General features: G+C 41.2%; 1 protein-coding gene across 1 annotated transcript in view; it reads right to left on the reverse strand.

The window, feature by feature from the left end:
- Positions 1-19,073, reverse strand: part of LOC135509348 (transmembrane protein 266-like) — a 59,917-nt gene that overhangs the window by 29,637 nt on the left and 11,207 nt on the right. The window contains exon 3 of the mRNA XM_064929913.1: positions 17,767-17,961. Coding sequence (XP_064785985.1) covers positions 17,767-17,961 — 195 coding nt within the window. The remainder of the gene's footprint in view (positions 1-17,766; positions 17,962-19,073) is intronic.

The following is a 19,073-nucleotide window of genomic DNA, read 5'->3' on the forward strand; positions in this document are numbered from 1 at the left end:
CATCAATGGGCAGTTTCTGAACTTGTACCTCCCTCCATACTCGCCTTTCCTGAATCCAATTGAGGAGTTTTTCTCCTCTTGGAGATGGAAAGTGTATGATAGACAACCCTACACCAGAGTAAATCTGATGCAAGCCATGGATTTAGCCTGTGGTGATATAGGTGAGGAATCATGTCAGGGCTGGATACGGCACACAAGAGGCTTCTTCCCCCGTTGCCTCAGGAGGGACAATATTGCTTGTGATGTCAACGAAGTGCTCTGGCCTGACCCAGCCCAAAGACAAGAAGAAGCACATTGATCACATGTTTACTCCTTTGGTTTGTGTCGCTTTTAGTATTGTATAATGTAGTACAGTGCATTGCAGGCTGTATACTGTACAATGGACAAGTTGTATGGCCCTGAACATTGTGCTTTCCATTTATTAACAGTACTGACTGCTCAATAGATTGACTGGTTGAAGGTTAATATCAACAAAGAACAAGAAGGACAGTATCACAGAGACAAAGGACAAGTTTGTGAGATGCAGGGTACAGTACTGTAACAATAGGGGTACAAGGAGGAGGAAAAACAAAAATGCAAAAAGCAGAGTAGTAATTTCTGATAAATTTTGAGCTACTATGATAGAACATGTTTTCGTTCATCAAAAGACAATGACGGAAAAATATGAATATTTTTTTAGATTAAAAATGTACTTCTCCCTGAGAATTGTATGTTTTGAACAATGTGTTTTCTATTTCCGGTGTATTGTTTACTGACTGTTTGAGAGTGTAAATCATTTTGATCACTTTGTTTATGATTTGAGAGCAGTGTTTGATTTTGAACACAGTTTGAACTGTTTTGAGACAAATGTTTCATTTTGCGAGATGAGTCAGGTTATGTAAATAGTGCTTGAAGATGAGGTTTTGTGTTTAATGTTTTCAGGAAATGGAGCAAGGTTTCAGAAATTGTGTTTTAGCAGTTGAGAAACTGTACATATTCTGCTGAGATTTTCTATATGTTTCAGTCTGGTGACTGCAGAAATGCACGACATTTGCCATCATTCTGTTTTGAATATGTTTTTCACAGTTTTGGAAACGGTGTGTTAGCATTTGAAAACGTGCTGCAAATATATAGTTTTGCAGGTGGTGGAGTATGAATGAGAAACGTTCATGGATTTCAGAGAATGTGGTCATTGAATACATTTTGTGTGAAAGCAATGAAAAATGATTCACAGTTTGCTCCACATACACTTCTGTTTCACTGACTGTGTGAAGAGTTTTGACAATGTGACTTCAGGTTTGACTAATGCATGTTAGCAATTGAAGAAAATTGTACATTTATTAACTTTTAAAGCAGCATTTTCCCTCCAATTACAGTGTATGTTACACTGTAAAAAGCATTTAGGATTTTTCAACATAAGCCCCAATTGGGACGGGATGTCACATACGGAGTGGTCCTGACTTTTTGTGCAAAGGCCACCTCTTGGAATGACACCTTCCACTGACAGAATGTAGCACAGTGAGTCTTCAAACTGTAATGTTTATTCAAATTGTATCTTGTTGGTAAGTTCAGATGTGAAGCTCTTGCAGTCCCCATTGGAGGATGATATGGCTACGGTAGTAACTCTGGAGAGGACAAACGAAGTGGGGACCATGAAGTGTCTCATCTGAATCATCAACTCAGCCAGAAGCCATGAATCTTCTATCAGCCTGTCAAGTCAAAGATGAGTGTTGGATGTGTGAGGTAAGACATTTTCTTTTTATTTGCCATGTGTAATGAATGCTGTAACAAATCATATATTTTTATGATCACAAACTGCTCTCCCAACAGAGTTCACTTTATTTGAGCCATTGGTCATGTTGGCTGTCCTTGGACACGTTCGCTGCTCTCGGACATAGTCGCTGCCCTCGGACCTGATGACCAGGGTTTGAGTGCTGACGTTACCATATAGCCCCTCTGAATTGCTGTTAGACTGCCACATGCAGTGGCTCATTTGGATGTGTTTGATGTCTTGAAGCTTGACTTCCCTACATTTCTCCTACAACTGGGCCTGGAGCTCGTTTAAAGATTCTAGCAGGGGAGTGCAGCTACACGTCTACTAATGGGGAAGTATGGAGCGAGGAGGGAGAAAGGGAACGCCTGCCCAGCCAGCCTAATCAACTCAATAAATGGTGTGACATGTTGCAGCCAGATTGCCTTCACATTTTAATCTGATGCTGAATCTGTCCGCCAACTGCTCTTCAAAGAGAGTCAATGTTTTTTCTGGCCAGCGGTTACAGTTGCTGCACTCGATCATGGTGACAGGGATTCGCGTACAGGCAACTACATTCGCATTTAACCCCTCGTAATGTGTTTTTTTTGTGACATTTTTTACTCTTTACAACAAGGGTGTGTGCATGTCTTGAATGAGCTGCATTTTCACTGTATTCCTTTTCTTGGAAGAGGAAGCAAGTTTAGTTTTTCTATTAATTTATTTTTACGGAGTGACTTAGGTTAGCACTGTCTACTATATTTTAAGCGTACTGCCTGAGGTTTCAGTATTGCTTGTTGTTCAGTGCAGTCAGAATAGACTTTTCCCACATTGTTAAGTTACAGCCTTATTCTAAAATTGATAAATAAATCATCCATCTACACACAATACCCCAGAATGACAAAGCAAAAACAGGTTTTTAGAAATGTTTTTCCATTTATTAACAATAAACTGAAATATTACATTTACAGAAATATTCAGACCCTTTACTCAGTACTTGTTGAAGCACCTTTGACAGCGATTACAGCCTCAAGTCTTCTTTGGTATAACGCTACAAGCTTGGCACACCTGTATTTGGGGAGTTTCTCCCATTCTTCTCTGCAGATCCACTCAAGCTCTGCCAGATTGGATGGGAAGCGTGGCTGCACAGCTATTTTCAGGTCTCTCCAGAGATGTTTGACTGAGTTCATGTCCGAGCTTAGTTGGGCCACTCAAGGACATTCATAGACTTATCCTGAAGCCACTCCTGCGTTGTCTTGGCTGTGTACTTAGGGTCGTTGTCCTGTTGGAAGGTAAACCTTCGCCGCAGTCTGAGGTCCTGAGTGCACTGGAGCAGGTTGTCATCAAGGATCTCTGTTCTATGCTCCGTTCATCTTTCCCGCAATCCTGACTTGTCTCCCAGTCCATGATGCTGCTACCATCATGCTTCACCGTAGGGAGGGTGCCAGATTTCATCCAGATGTGATGCTTGGCATTCAGGCCAAAGAGTTAAATCTTGGTTTCATCAGACCAGAGAATCTTGTTTCTCATGGTCTGAGAGTCCTTTAGGAGCCTTTTGACAAACACCAAGTGGGCTGCCATGTCCCTTTTACTGAGGAGTGGCTTCCATTTGGCCACTCTACCATAAAGGCCTGATCGGTAGAGTGCTGCAGAGATGGCTGTTCTTCTGGAAGGTTCTCCCATCTCCACAGAGGAACTCTGGAGCTTTTTCAGAGTGAGCATCGGGTTCTTGCTCATCTCCCTGACCAAGGCCCTTCTCCCCCGAATGCTCAGTTTGGCCAGGCGGCCAGCTCTAGGAGAGTCTGTGGTTCCAAACTTCTTCCATTTAAGAATAATCGAGGCCACTGTGTTCTTAGGGACCTTCATTGCTGTAGAATTGTTTTGGTACCCTTCCCCAGATCTGTGCCTCGACACAATCCTGTCTCCGAGCTCTACGGACAATTCCTTCGACCTCATGGCTTGGTTTTTGCTTTGACATGTACTATCAACTGTGGGATCTTATATAGAAAGGTGTGTGCCTTTCCAAATCATGTCCAGTCAGTTGAATTTACCACAGGTGGACTCTAATCAAGTTGTAGAAACATCTCAAGGATGATCAATGGAAACAGGATGCACCTGAGCTCAATTTCGAGTCTCATAGCAAATGGTCTGAATTCTTATGTAAATAAGGTATTTCTGTTTTTCATTTTTAATACATTTACAAACATTTCTAAACCTGTTTTCACTTTGTCATTATGGGTTATTCTGTGAACATAGATGAACATATTTTATTTAATTAACTTTAGAATAATGCTGGAATGTAACAAAATGTGGAAAAACTCAAGGAGTCTGAATACCTTCTGAATGCACTATATGTAGCAGCTGTCTTCTATTCTGTACTGCCTGTAGTCTCATGGTTATTGATGAGTATGATTGTTGGCCCCGTTGCCACTAACTCAATGTTACTCTTTTCTGATTCATTCCCACTGTATGAGGGGCTCTGAGCCCCTCTAGGTAGCACCCACCTGCCTGACGTCAACCCTCCCTGCCTGGCTTGGTGCCTGGCCTGTCCAACCCCAAGCCACCAGTCCTGCTCTGCCTGTGACCCTGCCCAGTTTCTGGATCTTTGCTGCCCCAAACGTACCTGCTTCCTGTCCAGTCTCCAAGATCTGTGTCTCCAGTACCAAGATGACATTTACCATGTACAGATGTAGGTTCTTAATTTGATCACACACTTTTGTTTCTGAGAATTTTCCTGTACAGTAGGAAATGTAAACTTGTAGTGTAATCGAGTTTTAAAAACGCTTCTAAAGTTTAACATCTCCACTTTCAAACGTCATGACTTGATTTGCCTAAACAAAAAATGTAGCAACCTCTACAAAGATGTCCATTACTTATAATTCAAATTTCCTGTTGCTGCAGGATTATTTACTAGCTGTAGCAAACTGGCTCAAATTAAGATCCTACATCTGTAAGAACTTTAAATGTTAAAACAATTATTTTATTTAGCTTTTCCATCATTGCTAAACGTTTACTATGAGGTACGTTGACTCTTATCTTTTGTGATAACTCACTTTGGTTTACAGGTATTTTAGCACTGGGCCTATTGTCAGTAAACCTTAAAAGTAAAATTTCAAGTAAATTATTAATTTGTGTATTTTTCCAGGCGCTTGCTCGATTGTCTTGTAAAAGATATCAGGCAGAACTTTCCTGTTTACTCCATATTGGCTTAAATGAGTTTCTGTTTTTTTGCTTTCCTCTGAAAAACATTAACATTAAATATTGTAACATAAAATAAATCCATTATTTCTGTTGTAATTTGTCATTATTGTACTTTTACTAAAGATGACACACATTAGCAGGTTTTTGCATTTGGAAATGTCCAAATGTAACGTTGTATTTTAATGCTGTGTAATCACCTTCTGGTGTAAAAAACAACTTGGAAATGAAACACAACTACATTTTAAGTGAGAAGTGGGCAGGTTTGATGGCAAAAAAGGAAATTGACAAGAGCAGCATTTGGCCTACTTCACCCATGAATGAATGAGGCAACAGTAGACCAACATCCTCACACACTCAGTTTTAAGAAAAGCTCCATTGAATCCAAAGTATAAGTATGAAAAGGGCTAAATTGGGAGCTCTGAACCGGGTGTGCTGTGCCAATGTTCTGAAATTGATCAAAGCTCTTGATGTCTCAATTGCACATTTTCACCAGAACCAGTCTGCTCTCTAGAAAAACTCCAAGGCATTAGGAACCAGACCAATGGCAGCAGTCACCATTACCGTCGATTCCAAAAAGTAAATCAGTTTGAAAATGGCTTGGGCCAGCCTTGTTGTTCTCTCAATTTTAAAACCTGTAAATATATGGTAATGAGATAGATGTGAGATATTTCTACCAACAAAAGAAGTGATTGTTAAACCTGTCCAAGCCTGTCCAATATTTCTTCCTCTGTTCTAATAACTTCATGGCTCTATGGGTTCTCCATGTAGAAACTCCAACCAATTCACACCAATCTGCTGAACTCAGCATGCATAGGCAGAGGAAAATGGACGAGCACTGTGAGCTGGCAGCTAACTTTAGTTTGGGGAAGTTCTGTCCTTGTCTGCAAAGGCTTCTTGCTGTCTTTTCCTGACAAACCCACTACCTATCCAAGCACTTAAAAAAGGCATTGCTTTCCAATTGCACTCTATTGTTTTAAAATCATTACAAATGACAATGTAACAACTGGGCGGAATCCCTGAGACCACTGCTGAATCCTCTGTGTCATCATCACAGCCATTAGAATCAGTCCCTGAGAGAGGAAAACCAACAAAGTACTAAACATGCTGAATATGACTTCTGCTGCTATCACAGGTAATCAATTGTGCATCTGAGAGGTTCCGCATTTATTAGCAATTCATCACACTAACACCAGGGGAATTGGTAAATACTTTGCAGGGATTTATACAATGAAAAGTCCAAGTCAATTTGGTAGTGTAACGATGTGCGCTGAGAGTTGGGAAGCAAGTTTAGGGAGTGAGTGTTTTAATAAATAAACAACTAAATCCAAAACAAGAACCACAAACAACACACAGGCGTGACACTGGAATAGAAACAGCAACAATGACGACTGGGGAAGAAACCAAAGGGAGTGACATATAAAGGGCAGGTAATCAAGGAGGTGATTGAGCCCAGGTGAGTGTCATTATGCCCGTACCGCTGGTGACAGGTGTGCACCATAACGAGCAGCCTGGTGACCTCGAGGCCAGAGAGGGAGCACACGTGACAGGTAGGAATATGTGGGATTTGAAATGTTTATCATCCATCTCTAATTGGACTTCTGTAAATATACAGTAACATGCGACTGCCAGTCATTCTGACACGTGCACCCGTTACAGGAAGCCAGCCTCCACTCAATCTTAAACTCCTATGATGCTGAATGTTTTTGAAATGCCACATAACTTGGAGATTCTTTTTGCACACCTGTACCATGACATAGTGAGCTTAGTGCCAAAAGGGATTCAGCCTATTCTTTGCTGAAGAAATAGGTTTTTAATATAAGGTAAATTAAGATGGATCGGCCTACATCTGCAGTGCAGCAGACAGGCTGGTTCCGAAGAAAGAGTTTTCACCAGGACACATGAACTCTCTTGCTCTCAGCCCAAAAAGCAATCTAGCCCTTTGCATGTCTGTGAATATTAACAAACCCTCAAACCAAGGCCTTAAATGTAATCTATTGTGCTACCCGGCATGTGGTACCTGCTGCACAGCCAATTTGATGGAGAGGACTGTTCTTCTGTGTGTTTGACTCCCCTCTACTCTTTTCAGAAATCCATCTACCGATACCAGATAGGTAGAATATGACTCTGGCTTCTGCTGATATACACTCCTCAAAAAAATAAAGGGAACACTAAAATAACACATCCTAGATCTGAATGAATGAAATATTCTTATTAAATACTTTTTTCTTTACATAGTTGAATGGCTGACAACAAAATCACACAACAATTATCAATGGAAATCAAATTTATCAACCCATGGAGGTCTGGATTTGGAGTCACACTCAATTAAAGTGGAAAACAACACTACAGGCTGATCCAACTTTGATGTAATGTCCTTAAAACAAGTCAAAATGAGGCTCTAGTGTGTGACCTCCACGTGCCTGTATGACCTCCCTACAACGCCTGGGCATGCTCCTGATGAGGTGGCGGATGGTCTCCAGAGGGATCTCCTCCCAGACCTGGACTAAAGCATCCGCCAACTTCTGGACAGTCTGTGGTGCAACGTGGTGTTGGTGGATGGAGCGAGACATGATGTCCCAGATGTGCTCAATTGGATTCAGGTCTGGGGAATGGGCGAGCCAGTCCATAGCATCAATGCCTTCCTCTTGCAGGAAATGCTGACACACTCCAGCCACATGAGGTCTAGCATTGTCTTGCATTAGGAGGAACCCAGGACCAACCGCACCAGCATATGGTCTCACAAAGGGTCTGAGGATCTCATCTCGGTACCTAATGGCAGTCAGGCTACCTCTGGCGAGCACATGGAGGGCTGCGCGGCCCCCCAAAGAAATGCCACCCCACACCATGACTGACCCACCGCCAAACCGGTCATGCTGGAGGATGTTTGATCATATTACTCCAGTGCTAGCCTCCCTACACTGGCTTCCTATCAAGGCAAGGTCTAATTTCAAGGTTTTACTGCTAATCTACAAAGCATTACATGGGCTTGCTCCTACCTATCTCTCTGATTTGGTCCTGCCGTACATACCTACACGTACGCTATGGTCACAAGACGCAGGCCTCCTAATTGTCCCTAGAATTTCTAAGCAAACAGCTGGAAGCAGGGCTTTCTCCTATAGAGGTCCATTTTTATGGAATGGTCTGCCTACCCATATGAGAGACGCAAACTCGGTCTCAACCTTTAAGTCTTTACTGAAGACTCATCTCTTTAGTGGGTCATATGATTGAGTGTAGTCTGGCCCAGGAGTGGGAAGGTGAACGTAAAGGCTCTGGAGCAACAAACCGCCCTTGCTGTCTCTGCCTGGCCGGTTCCCCTCTTTCCACTGGGATTCTCTGCCTCTAACCGTATTACAGGGGCTGAGTCACAAGCTTACTAAGGCTCTTTCATACCGTCCCTAGGAGGGGTGCATCACTTGAGTGGGTTGAGTCACTGATGTGATCTTCCTGTCTGGGTTGGCGCCCCCCCTTGGGTTGTGCCGTGGCAGAGATCTTTGTGGGCTATACTCGGCCTTGTCTCAGGATGGTAAGTTGGTGGTTGAAGATATCCCTCTAGTGGTGTGGGGGCTGTGCTTTGGCAAAGTGGGTGGGGTTATATCCTTCCTGTTTGGCCCTGTCCGGGGGTGTCATCGGTTGGGGCCACAGTGTCTCCTGACCCCTCCTGTCTCAGCCTCCAGTATTTATGCTGCAGTAGTTTATGTGTCGGGGGCTAGGGTCAGTTTGTTATATCTGGAGTACTTCTCCTGTCCTATCTGGTGTCCTGTGTGAATTTAAGTATGCTCTCTCTAATTCCCTCTTTCTCTCTTTCTTTCTCTCTCTCGGAGGACCTGAGCCCTAGGACCATGCCTCAGGACTACCTGACATGATGACTCCTTGCTGTCCCCAGTCCACCTGGCCGTGCTGCTGCTCCAGTTTCAACTGTTCTGCCTGTGATTATTATTATTTGACCATGCTGGTCATTTATGTACATTTGAACATCTTGGCCATGTTCTGTTATAATCTCCACCTGGCACAGCCAGAAGAGGACTGGCCACCCCACATAGCCTGGTTCCTCTCTAGGTTTCTTCCTAGGTTTTGGCCTTTCTAGGGAGTTTTTCCTAGCCACCGTGCTTCTACACCTGCATTGCTTGCTGTTTGGGGTTTAAGGCTGGGTTTCTGTTCAGCACTTTGATATATCAGCTGATGTACAAAGGGCTATATAAATAAATTAGATTTGATGTTGCAGGCAGCAGAACGTTCTCCACGGTGTCTCCAGACTCTGTCACGTCTGTCACATGTGCTCAGTGTGAACCTGCTTTCATCTGTGAAGATCACAGGGCGCCAGTGGCGAATTTGCCAATCTTGGTGTTTTCTGGCAAATGCCAAACGTCCTGCACGGTGTTGGGCTCTAAGCACAACCCCCACCTGTGGACGTCGGGCCCTCATACCACCCTCATGGAGTCTGTTTCTGACCGTTTGAGCAGACACATGCACATTTGTGGCCTGCTGGAGGTCATTTTGCAGGGCTCTGGTAGTGCTCCTCCTGCTCCTCCTTGCACAAAGGCGGAGGTAGCGGTCCTGCTGCTGGGTTATTGCCCTCCTACGGCCTCCTTCACGTCTCCTGATGTACTGGCCTGTCTCCTGGTAGCGCCTCCATGCTCTGGACACTACGCTGACAGACACAGCAAACCTTCTTGCCACAGCTTGCATTGATGTGCCATCCTGGATGAGCTGCACTACCTGAGCCACTTGTGTGGGTTGTAGACTCCGTCTCATACTACCACTAGAGTGAAAGCACCGCCAGCATTCAAAAGTGACCAAAACATCAGCCAGGAAGCATAGGAACTGAGAAGTGGTCTGTGGTCACCACCTGCAGAACCACTCCTTTATTGGGGGTGTCTTGCTAATTGCCTATAATTTCCACCTGTTGTCTATTCCATTTGCACAACAGCATGTGAAATATATTGTCAATCAGTGTTGCTTCCTAAGTGGACAGTTTGATTTCACAGAAGTGTGATTGACTTGGAGTTACATTGTGTTGTTGAAGTGTTCCCTTTATTTCTTTGAGCAGTGTATATTACTCCTGCCAAGATTCAGTCCAAATTAATTCTGTATTAAATTAATTCTGTACTCTATTCTGTGGTGTTCATATCACTTCAATCTTAATTCTACTGTCTGTTGAAATGTACAAGTGAGTGCATCATTAACTGCATCGTTTGTATCATTTTTGCTGAGCAACAGTCATGTCTCAACTGTTACAGGATAAGTAGCCGGAGGACTTGATGCCAGTAGGGCACTCAGAGCAAATTTGTAATCAATCTACCCTGCACTAGTCTGGCCATGTGTAAACTAATCTAATACCATACTTCTCACCATCACTGTATGTATCAGCCCTGTCCTTCTCACTGCAGATCCAGCACATCACAGAGTCAGTCATTCCACCTCCACCCAACATGGAGACCAGTCCACATTCATCAAATGGAGCCATTTCACACTAATCTTTGGCAGGCATCTTTGTGAATGAATGGGATGGTGGGAGCAGGGTGAGAGTCCCTCCTCTCTCGCTCTCCTCCAGTCACAATACCAGGTTGACCCACATGAACCATCTGCCATTGCTGCGGCTCATCACACTGGCCCGTTGAGATCAGTGGCATATGCGGCTGTTCCTGCTGCTGGAAGCTTGGGACTATGGGTGGCATGCTGATCTTGACGATGATATACCCAGAGAGGGGTTATGGGCCTGGTTTGGCAGCTCAGAAAGGAGTCCTGGCCCCACTGGTAGCTCTGGAGTGGTCTGGGGCCTCATTTATAACCATTGCATGAATTATACACTAAATAAATGCATGCCCCATTTCTGAAAACAATACGTTTTTCTAAAAATATTGAGATTTAAAAACTTGGCACACGCCAAAATCAGATCTGTAGTAAAACTGTGCTAAACTGAATGCGGTCGGATCATCACATAATTGGCATATATATTACTCTTACAGAATTTCCTTGTGTGCGAGGATATTGGAAATTTAATCAAAGCCTTCTAGATGATAACTTGTTTAGAACTAGGACATAATAATTTATAACTGACTTTTTCAGACATTGCATAGGTACAGCAGATCTCCTTATTGTATGGGACACTTTTAAATGTGCCTTTAGAGGCCATGCAATTCAGTACTATAAAACAAAAGCAATTTAGATCAACAGAGTCCATATTAACAAAGGAAATTGAAGGACTAACAGTAAGGTTAGATAGCAATAAAAACTGTACCATAGAGGCACAGAATAAGTTAGAGGATAAACAAAAAGAAATGGAGGAACTTATTCAAGAAAGATCAAGTGTAATATATTATAAAAGTAAAGCGAACTGGATGGAATACGTTGAAAAATGTACCAAATTACTTTTCAATCTTCAATATAGAAATGCTACCAAAAAAATGTGTTGAAACTTGTTATAAATGATGGGTTCACTCACGATTCACCGAATGTTATTTTGAAAGAGGAAGTAAAGTACTTCAAGATTATGTTTTCGTTTCAGTCTCCTCCATCTCCACTAACCGAAGTTAATTGTATGGATTTTTTCCCTAATAATAATGTAAAATTAACATCTTTACAGAAAGACAAATGTGAAGGCCAAATTACAGAGGAGGAACTTCTTGATGCAGTTAAAGCCTTTAATGTTGGGAAAACTCCAGGGCTGGATGGCATACCTGTAGAAGTATACCAAACTTTTTTTTGATATACTCAGAGGACCATTATTAGCATGTTTTAACCCCTCCTATATAAACGGTAGATTATCGGACACACAACAAGAAGGTCTAATATCATTATTACTGAAACAGGACCCAAGTGGTAAATATAAAGATCCAGTCCATTTAAAAAAATTGGATGCCTCTTACACTTCAGTGTTGTGATGCAAAAATCCTAGCAAACTGCTTGGCGCATAGAATTTAAAAAAGTATTGTCAGATATTATTCATCCTAATCAGACAAGTTTTTTACATGGACGGTACATTGGCAATGATATAAGACAAGTACTGGAAACAATAGAAATCTATGAAAAATCGGGGACACCAGGTCCCGGATAGTTTTCATAGCTGATTTTAAAAAGGCTTTCGATTAAGTATGACTGGAGTTTATATATAAATGCCTAGAATATTTCAATTTTGGGGAATCTCTTATAAAATGAGTTAAAGTTATGTATAGTAACCCTAGGTGCAAAATAGTAAATAATGGCTACATCTCAGAAAGTTTTAAACTATCTAGAGGAGTAAAACAAGGTTGTCCACTATCGGCATATCTATTTATTATTGCCATCGACATGTTAACTGTTAAAATGAGATACAACAATAATATTAAGGGATTAGAAATCCGTGGCTTAAAAACGAAGGTGCCATTGTATGCTGATGATTCATCTTTTCTTTTAAAACCATAACTAAAATCCTTCCACGGCCTTATAGAGGATCTGGATACTTTTGCTATCCTCTCTGGATTAAAACCAAATTATGATAAGTGTACTTTTACGTAAGTGTATATTATGTATTGGATCACTAATTTTTTTTACATTACCATGTAATTTACTAATTAAATGGTCTGATGGAGATGTGGACATACTCAGTATACAAATCCCCAAATAAATACATTATCTCACTTCAATACATTTTTATAGAAAGTTAGCAAAAATAGATAAGATCTTGCTACCATGGAAATTAAAATACATGTCCATTTGTGGAAAAATCATCCTGATTAACTCTCTGATTAACTCTTTAGTCACATCACAGTCTACCTATTTGCTTATGGTTTTGCCTACAACAAAAAAATTATTACATTTTACTTGGAATGGAAATCCAGACAACATTTAAAGGGCTTATTTATATAACGAATATGAATTCGGAGGGCAGAAATTATTAAATATTAAAGCATTAGACCTCTCACGAAAGGCATCAGTCATACAAAAGTGATACTTCAATCCAAACCGGTTCTCTAGTAAATTGGTAGGAATGTCTCATCCCATTTTCAAGAATGGCCTTTTCCCCTTTATTCAGATTACACCTGTTCACTTTCGGTTATTTGAAAAGGAAATAATCTCCAAAATATTGTTATTTTTTAAACAAGCCTTAGAAAGTTGGTTGCAATTTCAGTTTAATCCACCTGGAAAAAAACAGGGCAAATAATACAACAAATATTGTGGTCAAACTCAAATATACTAATTGATTAAAAAAACATGTTTTTCGAAGACATTTAATTAAAAAAAATAATTTTAATGAATGATATCATAAATAGGACTGGTGGAGTTATGTCACACATGCAGCTAACACAGACATATGGAAATGTCTGCTCTACCCAAAATTACAACCAACTAATTGCAGCATCTCCACAAAAATGGAAGAGGCAAATAGAAGGGGAAAAAAGTAAGACACTTGTATGTCAGCCCTGCATAAAAGAACATAAATGGTTAAATAAAAGTGTGATAAATAAAAACATATACCAATTTCATTTAAGGACCAAAAAACTTACAGCTGTCCCATTTAAATTGTAAAATAGTTGGGAAGAGAAAAACATTTTATTTATAATTCACAATCTTTAGAATATATGAGAATAGAAAGGTTCAGTACTTTTGTCAAGCATCACAGCACAGTTGAAAAATATATGGCAAATAGAAATCCAAAATGGATGGTGTTGAGAGATAGATGGGAGGGGTTGAATGGAGCCTAAGGGTGGGAATAATAACAAGACAACCAATGTAAAACATACAGGGTCTGTAAAATGTATATAAGTTCAGGAATTTTATGAAATAGCACAGTTACAAATAGATGGACATCAGAAACAGAGGAAGGACAAAAGCAAAAACAAAATGTAACTATTGTAAAATAGATTGTGTCTGTAAAATGTGTATATGATGTATAAACTGAAGGTAGAAGCCTAAGTGTTTATTAGTTTACTCCAATTGGGGGAAGGATGGTAGAGTTTGTGGGAAATAATAAAGGTATATTCTACTAAAAGTATGTATATCTATACTTGGTATGTGTATGTATATGTGTATATGTATGCATATGTGTGTGTATATACAGTATATGGATATATATATATATATATATATATATATATATATATATATATATATATATATATATATATATATATATATTTACTTACCAAAAAAAAAAAAAGATATGGGGGATTGGAAATGATTCAGACAATTACATTGATGGAAGCAATAATCTTTCCGCAATATTAAGCTGATCCACCCCGAACATTTTTTTTATTTTTTATTTTTATGTGTTAAACTGTGCACTCGTGGATGAGCATTATAACTCCACCTGGAAAAAACCAACCATTCACCTTTTATGGTGACAAGAATCCTGTATAATTTGGAGCTATTGGAATTTATGTCCCTTTTATCTAATGTTTTTTGAGGTGTTGGCAGAATCTTTTAATCTTTTGCACTTACTTATTCTGTATTATGCAAAGGACTGTGACAGTTTCTGAAAGAAAATACAATTGCTGTGGACCTGTCAGAAGAACGTTTTGAATTCCACATTGTTTTGCATCAACTTTCTCCCCCAACCTGAATATGCTGGACTGAATTCTGAAACATTGACTAGGCTAGTGTATTTTTTTTATTACAGTACTTACAGTAGTAGCATACATGTATACTTCAATGTAAAAGGTCAACTGTCTGTCCACCTGTTAAATACGGTGCATTATAAACCGCGCTGTCTATGGGATCGCATACAGCAAAACTTGAAATACCTAGCCTTTTTACAAGGCCCAAATGAGAGATGTGCATGGTAATTCGTTGTATGGCTACTTCAGGAATATGAACCCATCACGGCCAGAAAAGGTGAGGAATTTATTCTGCAATGGTTATGAAAATAAAATAAATAGGAAATACATTCCTATGTCTAATTACTTTAGATTCCAAAAATAAACACGCACAAATTTTCTCTCTACTCACTAATGGCAAATGGCTGCAACTTGTTATCATGTTTTCCTTTTTTAATGTTTTATGAATAAGTGTCTCATCCTATGCCCCATTTGCACAAAATACTTACTTGCCTGCCTGCAATACAATTTTTAAACCAAAGAAAAATGTGCGTACGCATGGTCTAAAGTCTGCATGGAGGCAAGGATATTCTCCCAGCAAGTTTAGTTTTTCTAAATTCCAACGCATGTACTGTGGTATATTTTGTACATGTGCAACGTTTAGAAATTACACCCTGGACTCCACTGAGTCTTGGTCTAAGGGGTCAACCCACCATATAGGTCACTAAGAGGGCATCACTCTCACAGATTCACCTTAATGCAGCTTCACATCTCTACCAAACAACCATACACAAACTGGTACCACTCACAAACTGCTAAATAGTCTGTAACAATCAGACTGTAAGTGTGTAGTACAATTTGACCAACAACAGGCTGGGATCTGCCTTTCTATGGTCTAAGGTTTGAAAGTCACAACCCTGTGATGATGATTTTCAGAAGATGAACGTCATAACATGACAAAAGCATACGACAGGTTAATCAGAAGAGTTAAATAAGGTAATGGGAGAGGAAAGCAGCAGGCCACATCACCATAGTCTCTAGCATGTTCTGGGCAAGAAGGTAGCTCCATCTAGGAGTCTATTAATAAATCCAGAGCTCACCACTGCTCTGAATCTGCTAGTACTGCATGTGCCCCCTGTAGTCCGCAAGAACATCCACCTCCTACATAATCGCCCACGTCTGCTGATAGAAAGCCATGTGCAGCTGCTAGATACAATGCAAAACCTACCACATGCACTCCAAGACTCTTATCTTTTCCGTTTCACTGATATACAGAGCCCAACAAAGCCAAGCACTCTTTAAGGGCTCCATTTAGTGTCAATCAGCCTGATTTCAGAAACTTAAAGACCTAAAAACTAACTAACACATAACTAAATCACACATAAAGAAATGTGTTGATGAAGACCCACATTTGATCATGTGGACCAATAATAATCTGTTTGTGTTCATCCTTGGTGTTGGGATAGGAAATGTGTTGTGTCAGGTTTAAAATAACGTTTAGTCATTGTCTGGAATGCCAGTCTGGTTTAGTAGAACTGTGAAGCTAATCTTATAAGGACATCTAAGAAAAGAAACGAGGTAGTATGAGGAAAAATGTTCAACATTAGATAATCAGTCCCTGTGTATATGCCAAATATTGACCATGACATAAGACCCTACATTTAGAGAAAGCACTTTATTATTCTTTGGAGAGCTTACTTTTAAATCTATTAAGACAAGGTTGAAAAAATATGAATGGTTAAGAGTGGCGTAGCAGTCTAAGGCACTGCGTCTCAGTGCAAGAGGCGTCACTACAGTCCCTGGTTTGAATCCAGGCTGTATCACAGCCGTGATTGGGAGTCCCATAGGGCGGTGCACAAATGGCCCAGCATCGTCCGGGTTTGTCCGGGGTAGGCCGTCATTGTAAATAAGAATTTATTCTTAACTGACTTGCCTAGTTTAAATAAAGGTTACGTTTAAAAATAAGTGTAGGGATAACAACGTACACTCATATTTCAATGACTGTAATGAATGACAATGTGCAATACCAACCTAGCTCTCTGTCATTCTTCTAATGCTACAGACATGAGTCACAGAGTAAACAAGAAACCATGACGTGGATGCATATTTCTCTGTTTCCACAAATGATTCCAATGGAGGGAAACATGAGCCCACAGTGAAACTCTGGTGACGAGTAGGCCTTGGAATGCCTGTGGTTTGGAAATCTGGAATTCCAATCTAAAGAGTTCAATGAACATGCCATATCTCCAGCTTCACTGGTACCTCTGCCTTCTCTTATTAGTGTGATGGCACTACAGGGAAAAAAGGCTTGGAGGGAAATATAATTCCAACCCAGAAAATGTCATCAAAACAAATAGCTATTTAGCCAGGGACTGAACCATAAAAGCCTGACTCCTGAAATCCCTTAGAGATGCAACTTGATATCCCATGACTACCACATCACTGTGTGCTCTAGCATGGGATGATAGTGTCATATGGACATGTTCTCCTGAGATGCCCACAGTGATGCCAGTGCTGCCAGCTCCTGCACTCTGTGGCCTGGGTGTGTGGCATGGGACTAGGACCCATCTGTCCCCCCTTGTGTCCCACAGAGCCCTGCGCCGGGCCAGGTCCAAGCCGGGCGTGGTGAGGTCAGCTAACAGAGCAGGCTTTGGATGGTGTGGAATGGCGGGCGGATGCTCTCATGAAGCTTGTAGTGTTGGTCTACTTTCTCTGCATAGATGAGAGAGCCGCACTACCATTCGCCAATGGCCTGTGAGTCATGCTTCCTGAGAGGACAGGCAGAACAAGAGGGGGTGTGTCCTGTACACACTCAGCCTGCAGCGCAGTGATAGGGCCATGTGAGAAACATGTCCGGCCAGGACAAACAGGGCCCATGGGCATAGACAACACAACCACCAGCGCCTGACATTTCAGGAACAATATAATGCTTACAAAACTCTTTGTTTTGAGCCAAAAGTGCACGTTGAAGGGAGGAATCTTTTTATAGCAAAGAGAAATGATGTCACTGAGACAAATAGTGTAGGCTCACAGGCATATCAGTTAATGCCTTCACAATGTAAGGATGATACGGAAGAATTTACAGACACATATCCTCATAGGATCCCTCACCATCGGTATGATGAATTTGAATTTGAGTGATTCAGTATCATGTCAGGTACCATTATGATGAGCTATTACTAGCATGATAGAGAATGAAGGCAAACATTTTCTCTGTCAAGGTAGAATATGGATAGTGCTTAGTTCTGTATCAGTTATGCTAATAGTACAATTATCAAACACACAGGGGAGATGTTTTCAGGTACAATCTCTGTGTCCACCTACCCCTCTCTGTTGTCCTCTTCGTCCAGGTTGGAGATGAGCTGGGATCCGGCCAGGGAGATGTCCAGCGCGGCCAGAGGCAGGTCTCTGTATGCAAAGCTGACAACCTGGACCGGAGCATGACACTGGTTGTCCTCCTCCACCTGCTGGGAGATCACCTCCAGCTCTGAGGCTCTGGCCTGGGCCTGGGGAGGGGCCCTGGAGGACACAATGTACGGAACACCAGGGACACTCTGTAAGTAGCACTCATATATGCAACTAAACAAATTAATATCTTCTCACAATCTCATTGTAACAGAACTTCTGAGTATTTCTCCTATTCAATTCATTTTCAACACTAAAACCCAGGTGTGGGTAGGACCCCATCCTCTCTCCAGCTCAGCCAGTAAAGATGAGAACAGGAATCCCAACCTGCTTGGCACTCTGCACAGTGTAGCCAATGTGAAGACATCAATAACCCCAGAGCTTAGCAAGGGAGGAGGCCATTGATTACAAGCCAGAGAGAACAAAATACATTGTGCTGGAGAGCCTGTAGATAGTTGGGGACTAACAGCCTGGTGATATGTGGAGGTAAATAGTATACACACTAGGAGGGAGAGAGGGAGAGAGAGACCTATGAAATGTTAATGTACTGTAGTCAGCCCTGGAGAGGAAAACGTCCCCTGCTCTTCACTGACTTATGACTAATTCATACTTAACATACCTGCTTACTTCAAAGGTTGCTTTCTTATCTGCATAGGTACCCACAATCATTTCAGACACAGTGCCTGACAGGGTGGTATAATAGTACTCTTATAAATCCTTACTAAGTCTATGCAATTCAGTGTACTGATATGATGCTGTAACTAACAATTGGCTACTGGGATGTGTTTGCCTCAGGGAAGAATGCCCCCACATACTACACATGCTTAACATTGAGAGCCAGTGCATTCCAACATTATCTGTACCCTTGCACCTCTCCTTACTAGCTGCAAGACAAAGATGCTATCAGTCATGACAGACACAAACTGTTCACTGCATCAAAATCACATTTCCAAACAATCGTTGGCGAGACTAGGTTCCATTATGTGCAGGGGCCGCTTCAGTGGCTTGTTGCCATCCTGGGGAGGGGGTGGCTTGGTGCCCTTTTGTATACTGCTCCATTCTACCCAACCTGGTCTCAGAGCATTTAGTATTATTCTGAATGTAAATCTGAGACACTCCCTTTGGTATGATATGTTATGTTTCGTATGGTATGTGTTCATTTGTGAATGTCCATCATGCATTCATATGATATGTTACCAATTACAATTCGAATGATCTGTAAGAAA

The sequence above is a fragment of the Oncorhynchus masou genome, chromosome 22, assembly GCF_036934945.1.
Source record: "Oncorhynchus masou masou isolate Uvic2021 chromosome 22, UVic_Omas_1.1, whole genome shotgun sequence".
In the NCBI taxonomy this organism is placed as follows: domain Eukaryota; kingdom Metazoa; phylum Chordata; class Actinopteri; order Salmoniformes; family Salmonidae; genus Oncorhynchus; species Oncorhynchus masou.